Source organism: Callospermophilus lateralis, chromosome 8 (assembly GCF_048772815.1).
Source record: "Callospermophilus lateralis isolate mCalLat2 chromosome 8, mCalLat2.hap1, whole genome shotgun sequence".
NCBI classification, from domain to species: Eukaryota; Metazoa; Chordata; class Mammalia; order Rodentia; family Sciuridae; genus Callospermophilus; species Callospermophilus lateralis.
The window spans coordinates 9066850-9082702 of record NC_135312.1 but is presented as its reverse complement, the minus strand read 5'-3'; the positions used below and the strand labels follow the sequence as shown (position 1 = coordinate 9082702).

The 15853-nt window shown below is 33.3% G+C and overlaps 1 protein-coding gene across 2 annotated transcripts in view; it reads left to right on the top strand.

Annotated features, from left to right (window-relative positions):
* Positions 1-227: 227 nt before the first annotated feature.
* Positions 228-15853, top strand: part of Rab28 (RAB28, member RAS oncogene family) — a 91790-nt gene continuing 76164 nt past the window's right edge. For both annotated transcript variants that reach the window (XM_076864781.1, XM_076864782.1), the window contains exons 1-3: positions 228-480; positions 4992-5088; positions 10193-10281. In XM_076864781.1, the coding sequence (XP_076720896.1) occupies positions 406-480; positions 4992-5088; positions 10193-10281 (261 nt within the window). In that variant the 5' untranslated portion in view covers positions 228-405. The remainder of the gene's footprint in view (positions 481-4991; positions 5089-10192; positions 10282-15853) is intronic.

The following is a 15853-nucleotide window of genomic DNA, read 5'->3' as shown; positions in this document are numbered from 1 at the left end:
TGCTCATGTTTTCTATAGTTATCTTGAAAGACATATTTATTTTTCTCTTCCAGCAAAGTTCCTCCGCCAGTGCAGCGCTGCGTCTCGTGAGTCCCAATAGAACACCCCTACACCATCATAGTGGTCCAGCCTGCCGGGGAGGCTCGCGAAGGGCACGGGTTGGCTCAGGGGCGGGGCGCGCGCCCTACGTCAGGCGCAGGGGCGGGGCTGCGCGCAGGGGGTGGGGAGGCGGGCAAGATGGCGCCCGGAGAGTGAGTCTCCCTGGATTCCTCCAGCGGCTGTGGAGACTCCGGGGCGGGGGGTCGGCCCTTCATCACCTCCCTTCCTCCTCTCCCCCGCCCCCGGAGGCCTCCTGCTTCCCTTCCTCCCTCCACTTCGGGGGGCGGGCCAGGTTCGCAGGACACCATGTCGGACTCCGAGGAGGAGAGCCAGGACCGGCAACTGAAAATCGTCGTGCTGGGGGACGGCACCTCCGGGAAGGTCAGTCCTCGAGCGGGCGAGCCATCACAGGCCTGCAGGAATCCCGGCGCGGCCCCTGCGCCCCAGCCTCCGCCCCTCCGGTGTCGCCTCTCGCCCCGAGCCCTGCGCCCCTAGGCCCGGCCTCCTGGCGGTGCCCGCGGCCGAACACGGAGCGGGCGCTCGGAGGCGGAGAGCTTTCCAGCGCCCCCTTAAAAACAGAAAAGTGGGTCCCCAGCTCCCCGCGGGATCGCGAACTCCTTCAAGACTCGCGTCCGCGTCCTTCGCTGGGACTTTCAGCTCCTCGCCTCCAGGCTGGCGAGCATCTGCCGGGGAGTTCCGCACCTCCGCCTGCAATGCAGGTCGCACCTGGCGCCCCCGACCCTTCCAGGTCCCGATGCCTGCGCTGCCCACTGAGCCCCCAGAACTCCGCTCAGGACCCAGGTGCCCTGCGAGAGGATCAGGCCCGTCATTTCCCGGCGGGTCACTGGAGGGCACGTTGCGAACCTATTTGGGTTTCGTCCATAAGATGGTATCGATCGGGGTCGCCGCCAGGGGTGAAATGTGAAAATACACATTAAATGCGAAAATACACACGAAGCTCTTTGAACACGGTGTGCACTCAATAAACGTTAGTAACTAAGCTAGTATCATACCTGTTCTTCATATCTGTTCCCAGCACAGCACCTGTCAGTACAAGCATACGTTGGACAAATGTTTTTTTGAGCTCCTGCTGTCCGCAAGATGCTTAGGGTAGAACTTCCAGCATGACAGTGGCCCCTGCCGTAAAATCCAGCCTTCGATGACCAGTGATCTTTGGTTGAAAGAATGAATGAGTGCCTGCCTGAGACTAGCCCCAGGCAGCCAGTGCCCCTGACCTGGGCTTCTTGACCCCAGGTTGTGGGACTCCTGCAGTGCTATAAACTGCCAGGTATTTGCTCGGGGGAGAGGGAGGGTTGCAGGGATCTCAGAGGGTCTGAGACCCACTTTCCAAATAAATGGAAGAGCCTCTGCCCCGGGTACTTTCACACCTGTTGCTTTTGTCCAGGGCGCCAACACACTTTCTGGGAATATTGCTAAAGTTTGCCTCTCTTCTACCCGCCCCCTTTCCCCAGCCAGCCTTCAGAAACGCTGGCCTTTCCCCTTTTTCGGTTTCAAGTTACCATGTTGCTGGTGTAGTTGGGACCCTGGTTAATGCGGTGACAGCTTCTCTTCGAATCCTCCTTGGCAGTTTGCTCTGCATGATTGCTGCTGCTGAAGTTCCGAGGTTTAGAGACCTTGGGAAAGATGTCATTCTTATTCAAAATTGGAGTAATCCTATCATTTCTTCATCTTTCCAGGCTGCATTACTGAGTTTTATTCTGAGGCAAATACTTCGATATGTTGTAATTACCTTTAAATATTTTGGGAAAGAAAAGAACATGGGGTCACTTTATTAGCTTACGAATGTTTTGGACACTTAAAAAGGATTTTGAATAAGTGAATCGTTATAAACTTACAAGTCAGCCTTGTTCTAACACTTATTCAATAAAAATTTCAAGTTAGGTTTTTATGATTTTATCATTTAGATTTTATTTTGAAAGCCACATAATTTTTTGCTTTCTAAATTTTATTGAATTCAGTTAGTAACTAAGCTTATTTTCCATTTAAAATTATGACGATAGTATTAGTACATTTGTGAAATGATCCTCCAATCACCTATTATCCCATATGTTATCATATTTCTATAAACTTTTGTTCATTTTTTTCTTCTGGCTTTTATCTAACTGTACATCTATTACTCAGTTGAAGAGTAATTATTCATAATTTCAAATCCATGTTTTCCAAAATTTAGGCTTTTCTACATATTTTTACTTAGTTGCTAATTTAGTGTGAATAATTATAGTTTTTCATCTCTGTTTTAAGTTCCGTCTCTTGTAGAACAGAACAGTTTTTCACTTATGTATAGTTGAATCAGGACTTATCATTCTGCTTCAAAGAATAATGGTGATATTTTTTATGGTGCTCTAACTTACTCTTCATCCTCTTGACTAAACAATGCATTTAAAAAGGAACAGTTTTCTTTTCCTGTCAGAAATTTTCAGAAATGGGCATTTGAAACCTAAGGTTCTTTTTTTAATTCTTAGGTGAAAAATTTCTTTCTCCTTACCCTACTCAGCCTCCAATTATTGGCAGCTGTCAACATTCCATTCTCCTTTTACTGTCCTTTTCTTTTATGAACTCAACTTCTTATTTGTATCCTGATTTAACTCTTCGCCATTTTTCTAGCATTAGTTTTTTTTGCTCCTTTGAACTCTGTGCATTTTTGATACACACAGACAGAAGCAATAAAGAACAGTACTGACATGACCTCTAACAGTTTCTTCAAGAGAAATTTAGTTACTCCTTCCAGTGGCACATGTTTCTGTATATTTTCAATTCTGATTTATTAAACATTTCTTAAGGTATTTTTGAGGCAAAATAGTCTTTTTTGCTGTTTTATGGTGTTAAACAATGTAGTTTGATTTAAAGATGTTAATATTAGTTTTCCAAACAAGAAATACAAAGAATCAGATAAAAATGTTGAGATATGGTAGCTGGTGGTAGTTCACTTTATGATCTTTAGGAATGGTATCTGTAGTAATTTGTGAGAAATTATTGAGTGTGAAAGGTGGGATGATGTCTATACAATTGAAGAAGCCTCTCTCCTATAGATTCAGTTGATTCTCTGAATAATTTTTAGAGCTGGATGTCAGGAAATGATTGAATAAGAACCTATTTGTGTTTCCTATGACCTATACTGTTGACAGTTTATACTTAAGTCCAATCGAAATTCCTCTGATTTTGAGACTGTTTTTGCCTCAAATATTTGAGGCAGTTTTGATATTGTTATATGATATGCTTCAAGGATATAACAAATGTAGTGAGCTAATTAAAAATATTTAAAAATCTTGGAAGTTCTATTTCCAAGAAAAGAAGTTTACTCAGAATTTTTCTGAATATTAACATAAAAATATTAAATATTGAGAATCTTAAATGAAAATGAAAAATTATTTCAAATGACAATATGCTGTTCCATGTGCCTCAAATTTCTCCTTACTTTTACATTTCCAACCACCTATATATTAAACATTTGAAGCACTTGTAGTTGTGGAAATGATCATACTTATTTTTCTTCAGAACTTTGAGTCTCTTTACAGGTGATTTTTTTGCTACAAGGGAGGCACAATTAGGCTAAAAGATAGCAAAAAAGACTTAAAAAAGAATACTCACCTCTTTTATTCTTGTCTTTCAGTTTTGATATCGTTATATGCTTCAAGGATGTAACAAATGTAGTGAGTTTATTTCTATATGTCTAGTAGAACATCTTTCTTATGGTAGTGCTCAATAATTACTTGATCAAATATCTTAGCAATTTATTACAAATTCTGAGTAAATATTTTAAAAAGTTGGGGCTAGGGTGTACAAATTGCCATTTGTGAAAAATATGGTTTTGTGTAAAAGGAAGTTTACGTCTTATTAAAAGAAATTAAAAATTGGCCAAGTTTTCTTTTACACTGCTGTTCTTACATGATAATTAACTATAATAAGCTATCTTGGAAAATTTATCTTAGTTTTCGTTATTTTAAGAATTGACATCTAATTTTAACTTTTAAAAAAGGGTTATTTTACCCTAACTTTGGCACTCTGTCTTGAGAAGTATAAAATCTTAGTGAAGCTGCCTTTTTTGTCCTTTTGGGGAGGTTTTCAAATAATAATAGTGCATTTAAAATGTTTAAGAAATCTGAGTTATTGAGTTATTTGAGTTGTTATCAGAATTATTCATTTGCTTTGATTAGAAAAAATACATTAAAAAAAGCTTTAGGATTTTTGAATGAAACCTTTTTATTAAAAAAAGTAGGTAATTATCTGTTCTGGTTATAATCTTATGACTTTTAAGCATCATGAACCTTGAGTAGGATTTATATTGCCTGTTTTATATTAATCTTAATAATGCTAGCTTCTTTATGTAAAAGATACATATCAGGGTCATTCTACTTAATTATTTTCATTTAATATCCTTAACAGAGGAAAATTAGATTGTTAAGATGAATTTCTTGCAAAAAAAAAAAGAAAAGAAATTTTATAAGTTACTTTCCCCTTCTTCTTATTTAGCTGAGAACAGTTACCCTCAAAATCTTTAACCTTATAAGTGAAACTCAGAGTTCTCTGAAAACATTTTTTTGAACTGATAGGTCAGATTCAGATTATTGGTCATGTTCCTTTAATTTTCTTTGTGGATAATTCTCTAATTCTAATTTCCCTTGCTTGACAGCCAGGGGATTTGAAGAGATCTAACTGATTAGTCTTTTGTTTCCACTGCTGGCTGCTAGCAAGTGAAGTTTACCTGGGGGTATTAGGTCTCTCCTTCCCCTTTGTAACTGATTAGAGCTGCTTTAAGTTGTCTGGTGGATCAATTGGAGTATAAATGTTAAGAAAATACTTAATAAGATTTAGTAGTAGTCTTATGTTTCCATTAATTAATTTTGGTATTTTGTGCATCAATTTTTTTTTAGACCTCCTTAGCTACGTGTTTTGCTCAAGAAACTTTTGGAAAACAGTACAAGCAAACTATAGGACTGGATTTCTTTTTGAGAAGGATAACATTGCCAGGTAAGAGACAAAAAAGTCTTAACATAGAAAATTGTACAAATATTGCAATAACAAACATAAGGCCAAATTGTGTAAAATGAATTTTTGTGCTGCTTCTGCAAGAAAATATATGCAATCAGTAAATCTGTTGTAGGAAGTTTAACTTTAATCAGCATCTGCATGAAGGCATATTGTCCATGTGAGCGATAAAAAGATTATATGTTCCCACACCCCCTCATTATTTCTGGCCACTATACATTTTTTGAGGATGAATTATATTTGCTTATAAAATTCTAAAAGGTGTTAAAAAATTAAATGCTACACATTTGTTAACAGATATTGTATTAACTAACTGAAAAGATTGGGAAGGATTATTTTTTAAAATATTATTTTGATTAGCTTCTACTTCAGTTTTTTGTTTGAAAGTTGGAACAGAAATATAATGTAGCTATGGAACTTCTGTGCTCTAATATGTGAATGCTGTTTTATGCAAGGCAGCATGAAATTGCTGGCATTTAATAGACCACTAAAATTTAGGGTCCCTAGGCACTCATAAAAATACAGTTTGAGCATTCAAGATGTTTCAGTTCACCATGCAAAGAAACTATTTAGATGCCAGTTGCAGCACATTTTGTGGGAAATACAGGGAAATAATAACACAAAAAGAGTGGTTTATGTTTTAAGTTAGTTTCTGAACAATTGGGGCTTTAAAATGCTCTGTCCATTCAATTTCAATGTCAAATTCTATGTTTAAAGTATTTTATTAAAAGCAGTTTATCTTGATTGACTTTATAAACCATCACCCTCTTCTCTGTAAGGAAACACATTTGAATAAAATGGTATGATGTTAAATGCATATACTAGAATGCAACTGATACAGGGGAATGGGATTTAATAAATTCCAGTATTATTAAAATCTGCTAACCTCTCAGATACCCCACCTATCAGACTATTCCCCATAAAAGTTGTAGAGCAGTTAAGGAAAACTCTTGATAATTGAGGTATTCTTCTTCTCTCATTATTAATATATTCTATTTTTCGATTGTTTTTATTTAGTTCTTAATGAAGAATAGGAGAGACAACGTGAGGAAAAAAGAATTCTAACTTTTCCATTAATTAAGTTATTGTTTAGTAAGAGGTTTAATGAGAAACATGCATTCTTTATTTCATCTGTATTTTTCTTTAATGTATTAAAAACTGAAAATATTTTTATTTGTATCATTCTTACTCATATAGATAGATTAAAGCTCCATTCAAGACACTTAGGGAAGTCACAAATCATATAATGTACATATCAAAAATTGAGTTTTGCCAGTTTTTCTCAGGGATGCCAGTTGTTCATAGAGAACCTCAATAGTTATCAGCTATTTTGTTTTGATTAGTAAAAGCACCAACTTTTTGTCTTTTTAATTTTAATTTTTCTCATTTATTTAGTTGAAAGCTTAAATAAAGGAGGAAGCACCTACTTAAATATTATAAAGACTGACTTGGACTATTTATGTGACACTTGTGATGATTTCTGACCATTGCATAGTGCTACCAATTTAAAAATTCTGATTACTTTGTAAAAAGTTCTGGTATTCTTAAGATTCAAATTTAAAGTATAATAATTTAGGCTTACAAAGTATTTAGGTTAAAAAATGATGTTAGGAAACATATATTCTTTTAAGAAAATTTTTTTTTGTGGTACAGTACATTCAACCTATGGCTTTTATGTGTTAGGTGAGTGCTGAGCTAATATATGGAAACATATGCTCTTGGAAGCTTATGCTCTTAATGAATTTATATCTTAATTTTCCTGATGAAATTTTTATTTTGATATACAGTGTTCCAGAAAAAATTTCTACATTTTAAAAGGATGGGATTTTATTTTATTTTTTTGCCATTTAATGGACTCAAAATTGTTTTAGTGTGTCTTGATCTTATGTAACTAATATGTGTATTTAAGAAATACAAATAATCACAAGGTTCGTAGTTCATCCTTTATATGTTTTCACCCTAATTTCAGTTCATTGTAAGTGTTCAATGTAGAATTATTATTTGTATCATTTGCTAAGTTAAGCATTGTTGAATTTATGGTAAAACAGCATCGTTTGTGAATCTAATACTTGTTAGTATTTCAGTAAAGTCTTCTGAACAGTCAGATTGTTAGGGATGTAAACCTCGTGTCCATCTATTCACATTCTCTTCATGCAGGTTTTCAAGGTCATTACTTTGCAAATACTCATCCATTTTAGTATAGTTCATGATCCGGTATTCTGTATAGTCTGGATGCAACCACTGTGCAGATTTTACTGCTTAAAATAGTGTATCTGTTAGTCAGAGATTCTGCTGATAGAGCTTCTTAAGAGCCTTAGTCAAAATACTTTCAGGAAGCTTGTGGGTACAGTCCAGTAAACAGCGTTCTACTGTGAAAAGGATTTCTAAGTCTTAGTACAAGAAGTGGGCAGTCTTGTGTTTTTAGTTTCATCTTGACTATGCAGCACTTTAAGTAAGGTTAACCAGGGCACCAAGTGTACTTTTACAAGGTTACTGTTGAGTCCTCTTGGTGGCTTTGATTCATACCAAAAACAACTTACTTGTATTTTGTTACCCCATCTATTTTGTTTTTTTCCTAGTTACATGTCATTTCTTATAGAGGAGCAGGGACTTTATCGCATTTTGCATTTGAGATTAGATTGTTGACAATATCTGTGATGTTCTTTATTTGTTACACATTTGTATTAGATGCAGACTTGATTGAAAAAAATTATAGTATTACTTGAATATGCTTATGCAACTTTATAGGTATGTCATCTTGAAAACATAATAGGAGGCTTCATATGTTTACACTTTCAAACCTAAAGTTAAAATTGATTTGAATCACATCTTTACATGACTTTTTCCCTCAAATTGAGAATCCCCGTTTTTAGTTTTATGTGTTATAAGCCTAAAATTCTAATGCAGAAGTTAAAAATATGTATTTCTATGTATATGAAACATCTGTGAAGTTAATAACCGCTTGTCAAAGATATAATGATAGTAAATTGCTTTTCACTAATATTTTAGCAAAATATGCATTGCTGATAATTTTGGTGGATTATCAATAATGCATAATTATTTTTACTACTGAGTCACTAGAATCTATATCTTAAAAAAAGAAAAGCAACAAGCAAACAACAGTGTTTGAAAAGGTATAAATTTTAAAAAGTGTCTTCAACATATGAATATAAATCTCTTAGATTGGAGATAGGTAGATGATTTAGGGTTTTAAAGATGATTATAGTCAGTATTTGGAAGCAGGTAATGAAGAGCGTGTTCCTAAAGTTGAAGGATTCACAATATCTAGTTCAGATAGGATCTAGTATTAGAATATAAAGAAAAAAAAAGGCAAAAAGCTTTATATTATCTTGATGTGAGGTTAAGTAATAGGGATTATTGACCTTGAAAAAATTGGATTAAATACCCTTTAGCAATTAATAAGCATTGCCTATAGTTTTACTCTATAATTTACTCACTATAAGAGTTAAGCATTGTCTTTTGATATAAACAAATGCCTGTAAAGAGTTTTTCAAATAAAATGAATGGATTACTGTCTGTTTATCTAGGGACTTCTGAAACATATACCTTTACTGAGGTTAGCTTTCTCATCTACTAAATTTGAGACAGTATTCTGTAACACTGTTATTTTGGTTTGACTCTCCAAAAATTTAGATTTTTTAAGAAATTGGGTTTATGTAGGTTGTTGGACAAGTCTTAGTCTGTGACATTTTGGTTTTTGCATTCATAGGGCTTTAATACTGTTTCACTCATTACTCTGTGAGCGTTGAAAGTGTTTCTTTGGGAATGATGGTGGGTGATAAACTTCAGTAGCTCTCATTAATGTTAATGGAAGTTCCTCCTGGAAATCCTCTGTGCGGTGGCAGATGGAGCAGGCCTACATCCAAACAATGGAAAGATTGTAATACAAACCCACCAAAATTTAGAAGTAAGGGTAAAATTTTGCTGGTTAATCCAATGTCTTACTTTCTTTTCAGTTTCGTAGTTAAATGATATGACTAGCATTCCCTTTTTTTAGTGTTTGACATTGACCTAAAAATTCTTGTCTTTATAATTCTTTTTGTTTTGGAAGTGAGGTCATTTTCTCAGTTTTTATATGGATTTTCCTGATTTGCAAGTCATTTAGAAGATGCTTGTTGAGACTTTGAAGAGAACAACATAGTGCTATGAGCAAGAATAGTTTGAAGTGATAAACTAAATGCATATTGGACATGATCATTCACTTTTATAGCTCAATCATTAGTTGCATTGATGAGAGGAAATAACTTATTGCACACATTTTGCTTTACCCAAATATTTTACAAACTATACAAATGAATTTTAAAGATTACTTTTTAATTAGTGTTTTAGGATGCTTTTATCGTGCTTGCATGGGGGAAGAGAATTAATCACAGTATATTATCAAGACTTTGAAGCACATATAATTTGTTTCAGTGGACATACTTTGAATATGTATGAATGTATCTTGTTTAGAAATATACTGGGTCTGGGTATCTTATATCATTTCTGACCCAAGGTCATCAAATGTGTTCATATTTTACAGGTTAAATTTGAAAACATATTTTTTGATTGTTTACCATTAGTATATAGCAGACATTCAAATAAAAATATTTCTTTGAGTTGAAATTAAGATGCATTTTTATAGTCTTTTTTTGGTGAGTTTTAGAACCGACAGCAAAATTCATGTGGGTTGGTGGGTTAATATTATCAAGCTTTAATTTTTATTTTCAAAGTATGTTTCTTACTCCATGCACATGTACTTTATTGTTCTATTCTTTGAGAATATTTACATTTTTTTAAGGTTCAGAATATTTCTTGTGTTTTTTTTAAGGCTTAAGTTCATAACTTAAAGCATACTTAATTTTGTTTTGAAGAAGAATAAATGTGGTTCCATGGAAATGAAGTAAAGGCATAAACCTAGATTCTCCACTATGACTTCTTTGACAACACTATTTTCACAGTTCCAAATATTTTTTTTCAGAATAAAAGGCACATTAGGTTCAGAGTTTGTGACTTGGTGTTCTGTGAAACTCCGCTCAGTTGCTTCATATTACTTAACTTTTATATACTTTTTTTTATATTCTAGGAAACTTGAATGTTACTCTTCAACTTTGGGATATAGGAGGGCAGACAATAGGAGGAAAGATGTTGGATAAATATATCTATGGAGCACAGGTATGACATAAATTCTATGGTTATTCTACTACTGACAATACTCTTCTTATAAAAATGTACACGCATACACTCTTTCTAACTTAATCTTTCCTTGATATGAGAGAGATTCATTTTGCATTTGTGCCAGTCCTTTGGTTTCATTCTCCCCAAATTATGTTTGGAATGATTTGGGTGAGGGAATTGGTAGGAATTAGAAAACTCTTAATGTCTTTTACATGCCATCTATATTTCTAGAGGTTATTGTTAGCAGTTGAAAAATGCAGTGTCAAATTAAATTTATTAGATGATTTGTTTATAATAAAGTAGGTATTATTAGATGATTTGTTTATAATAAAAAATAGAAAAGGAGAAAACTTAAGTTGCAAGGACAAAAATTTGATTCTTAAAACCTTCTTCTTTGTTTTTCTACATTGTTCCTTATTTTCTGCAAAATATTTCTACTTATGTTTAACATTTACATTTGTGATTATATGACCTGCTATTTTATGCACTATTATTTTTAAAACCTGTATATAAGATTTGTGTGTCTGGCTTTTTTGCCATTTTAAACAAATTAGAACTAAAGTGGACATGAAGCTAAAGAAAACTGGCTGGACAGAGATATGTAGAAAGTTGCAGTCCTTGATTTACTCCTGTGTTTGATAAAATGCAATTTGAAAATTGTACCCTTTTTCCTCTTTGCCCCATAAAATTTAGCTTCTGGGCACATAAAGGATTTTTTTTTTTTAAATAAAAGTAAGACTGATCTAATTTATAATGATATTTTATTCTTGGTGTCAAATAGGATAATTTTTATAGTATATCTAGAGTTAGTGAAGAACAGGAGTACTTTATGCATTTCAAGAGTAAATAATATAAACTTCAAATAATCCTTTTTTCTTAAAAATTAGGGAAATATAATGTTCATGAATTGGGTTTTATCAATTCTATTTTACTTAAAATCATTTAAAATTTATTTATTTTATTTTTAAAAGTCATTTAAAATATAATACTATTATATAAAAATTAGAATTGATGTGAAAATAATGTAACATAAAATTAACCATTCTAAGGTACATAATCAGAGGTATTTAGTACATTCACAATATTGCCTAACCATCCCCTTAACATATTGTTTTATGTATTAAATAGTTGATTACAGTCAGCAGGCTTTAATATGAAAATTTGTGGAAATTTTGAGAATTTCCATCTTTTGGGGGAGTCCTTAGGTTTAGTAAAATGTCTCGATTCTCTTTTTTCATATGCTTCATTTCTTGGGAGAAAGTAAATGTTATTTTTCTCTTAGAACTTGTATAGGCCTCTGTCTTGAAGGTCCATGTTGATGCTTTTCCTTTTGCTGATGCCTTATGTTGTTCACACCTTGCAGTTTTTGTGGCTGTTATCAGCCCATACCCTGCTTTATTAAACAATCATGTAGTATAGTGTTCCTAAGAAAATCATGACTATTTTCATGAAATTGACCAGGAAACTGAGAATTCCAGATGATGAAATGACTTGTCATAAACTAATGATAATGTTATGACTTTTTTCTATTTTCCAGAAATTCAAAAGTGAATGCTATGGTAAAATATACAAAGCCTATTTATTAGTAGTTTATTTTGTTAAAATAGATATAAACATACATCTATCTAGGACAGAAAAGCTGATTTATTATTTATAACCATAAACAATACTTTTGTAAACATTCTAATATGCTTAATCACTTTATACTATATAATCATATACTTTATTCTTAAAAGTAGATCTGTATTGCTTTTAGAGTTGTAGATTCTTTCTATTGCCCATTTCATGAATACTTTGGATTGTGTACACATGCTACAATACAAAAATATTTCACAAATAATGTTTGATTAGCTATTTTGAGGACATGAGTTTAATGTGTTATTTAGGAATTTGTTTTAGGTTCTATAACTTTGTGTTGTGATTAGAAAGAATTATCTTATCCATGTCTGGCCTATTAAACTAGCAAGTCTATTTTAAAAAGCATTTATTAATATCCAGGAAGAAGCTTATTTTAGGGTGGAAGTTAACTTAGGCCTAAATAAAACTGATTATTTTACCCTCTTCACTTTTCCCCCAGTATCATTAAACTTTAGCCATAGTCTATTGAATAGTGTTGGTTGAAACCAAATTGAATTGACACCCAAAAAGAATTAGTAAGATATTTTAACAAGAACTAGTTCTAAGAATTGAAATATGTCCCAGTTAAATTCCCAGATTTTAAATTAATTAAAAAATTTCTAGGAGTTTTCAGAAAGATGTTATAGGCTATTTTTCCTAGTGGTTAGGAGCAAACACACAGTACATAGTGTTTAGTGCCCTGTAACCTGTGGCTAACAGAGGCTAATAACAAACCTCAGAGAAGGACTGGATGTTTCATTTTTGTAGCTCTTTCTGTCTTGGAATCTAAGTGGTTTGCAAACACTGCCCCACTGAGCATAAACTCAATGAAGTATAGTTATTTGTGAAGTAGAACACAACTGCTATTGTGTGCCAGTGCCCCACACAGATGAGTCAACTTGTTAACTAGTAACAAAATAGTTTGGTGCCTGTATAACAACTGGGGAGAAAGCATACCTCAAAACTGGACTCCCTGAAACCCTCTGCTGTCTTTTACCATGAACTTTATTTGGGTATTGCCGGTTTATAACTGATTGTATTTAGAGACCTCTTGGGTTGGTATTTCTTAGAGGTTGTATCTGTACAGCAAGGTATTATATTGTTATGACTGTTGTATAATCTGTGTGACTTAATTAATTTCTCTATATAACTAAAAACTAAAGTAGATAATTTTTCTTGCAGGTAAGGGAGGGGAAAAAAACTTTGCATTTTGGAAAAGGAAATGTTTCAGTTCAGAGGTTAAATAGTTTTTGGCACCTGTGGATTGTGGAACTAAACCTATGTAATATTTCACTGTTAAGCCTATTAAGTGTTGATACCAATATGTGTTACTTCAAAACAAGTACTTTGGAAATGGTATTCATTTGACTGACTTGATTGGCTGACTGATCATGCTTATTAGATATGATAAGTGAAATAGATGAAAACAAAGTACTATATAAAGTAACCTTACATACTATTTATATAAGAGTCGTGAAGTTTACAAAGAAGGGTTAGTAGTATCCTCTGGAATTTGGAAGATAGCAGAAAAGTGCAGTTAAGAAAAAAAATGGAGGGAAATTTTTGTTGAAGAATTTGAAGATAAAGAAGGACATATTAAACTTGAAATCTTATTTCCAAGGTCATATAAAAATTTGATGACAAGGTACAGTTGGAGGCAAACTGGGAAGAGGAAGCACAGGGCATTATGGGGATGAATACAGAAGAAAGAATAAATGAAACAAGAGGTCTATGGGGCAGGAGACATGGCGATGGGTTTAGATGATACAAGCATGCCAGGAAGATTAGATCCAGCAGCCCCAAATAGGTTGTCCTCAGACTTCAGTTGATGTTAAGATATGTTCGAGGGACTTGTACTTTTTTGTGATTGGGTGGATTCTAATAGTTTCTGTAAGAAATCAGAAGAATTCTGGATTGATTGATGTGGTGAGAAACTCATATTTAAACATGCTTGTATGTTTTGATGGGCTCCTGAAGAGGTGAGTTCTTAGAGGTCTAGCTTTTGTGTGTGTGTGCTGAGCTTGGTGGGTTAGAGGTCTTGGGGGTTACCAGTTTGATATTAAGTGTCTTTCAGACAGTTGGTCCATTTCATCTATATCATTAAGTTTGTGGTCATAAAATTGTTCATTTTATTATCCTTTTAATATTGGTGATAATTAATAGTGATCTTTCATCCATTTCTGAAAGTAGTAATTTGTGTCTTTTCTCTTTTTTTAAAAAAATTGATCTTTATGAAGAACCAGCTTGTGGTTTTACTGATTTTTTTCTACTGTTCTTCTCTTTTCATTGGTGTCTGTTATAATTTTTTATTATTATTATTTTGCTTTAAATACTGCTCTTCTGATTTCCTACAGTGGAAGATTAGATTGTTGATCTTTCTTCTTTTCTAACATATGCATTCAATGAACACTTTCCTCTAAGCACTGCTTTAGGCGCATCTCATAAGTTTTGATAAGTTGTACTTCTTAAGTTCAAAAACTCAAAAAAATTCTCTTAAGATTTCCTTGATGCATACATTACTTAGAAATATATTGTTTAATCTCTTATGAAAAATTGTGCTCTATATATGTAATAATAATTGTAATGCATTCTGCTGTTTTATATATAAATATATATATATATATATATATATATATTTTAATCTGTAAATATTTTGAGTTTCATAAGCTGTCTTTGAAAAATTGATTTCTGGTTAATTTCTTTGTAGTTTCAGAATATGCTTTGTATTATTTCTACTGTTATAAATTTGTTAAGGTATGTTTTAAGGCCCAAAATATAGTCTGTCTTTGTGAATGTTCCAAGAGAATATGAGAAGAGAGTATATTCTCATGGTGGAGTATTCTATAATGTAAATTAGATGAAGTTGATTATTTGTGATCTTCAAGTCAACTATATCCTTATTGATAATCCGTTTACTTGATGTGTCAATTAATGAGAAAAGGGTTTAGGAGTCCCCAGCTATAATAATGAATCCATGGATTTGGAATTCCTTGCAGTTCTATCAGTTTTACCCTCATATATTTTGATGCCCTGTTGTTAGATTGCATATACACTATTGCTTTATAGACAACCTTTTTAAAAAAATTTAAATGAGTTTCTTATAGGCAAATATATAGTTAAGTCTTGTTTTTTAAATTTACTCTGACAATGTCTTTTAACTGGTATTTTTTTGACCATTTACATTTAAAGCAATGATTGATTTAGTTGGATTAATATTTATCATGTTTGTTTTCTACTCTTTGCATTTTTGTTTCTTTCCACACTCTTTTTTGCCTTTTTTGATTTTATTTGAGTCGTTATCAACATTCTTCTTTAATTTTTTTCTTTGGTGATTTCCCTAGAGTTTTCAGTATATATATTTTATTTTTTTACTAATATAAGTCCACCTTGAATAACACTCTATTGCTTCACGTGAGGTAAGGATGCTTCAAAAGAGAATATTTTCAATGCATCGTCCCTGTCTCTCATGATAGCATTGTTATTCATCTGACTTATCCATATGCTATATGTTGTAGTCATTCAATACATTGTTGCTATAATTACTTTAATTATATTTAGATCAGTTAACAATAAGAAAAAAATATTTTATTTTGCCTTCATTTATTGCTTCTTTTTTCTCTCTTTTCTTCCCTTCCTTTCTTCTTTCCTCATTCTGTATGAATCTATTTTTAAAATTTATTTTTTTATAAATCAACAATTGATTATTTTATATGTTTATGGTATATAAAGTGCTATTGTGATTTATAGATATAGTGGAGACCAATTCAAGCTAATTAACATTTGTCAATACACTATTGTTATTATTAACTATACTCAACAGGCTGTGCTGAGATCTCACACAAAAAGTATGTCTCCTTTCTAACTGGGAGATTTTATTCCCTTTGGCCATCATCTCCCCATTTACCTCACATCCCCAGGCCTCTGTAATTATCATTTTACTCTCTGCTTCTAA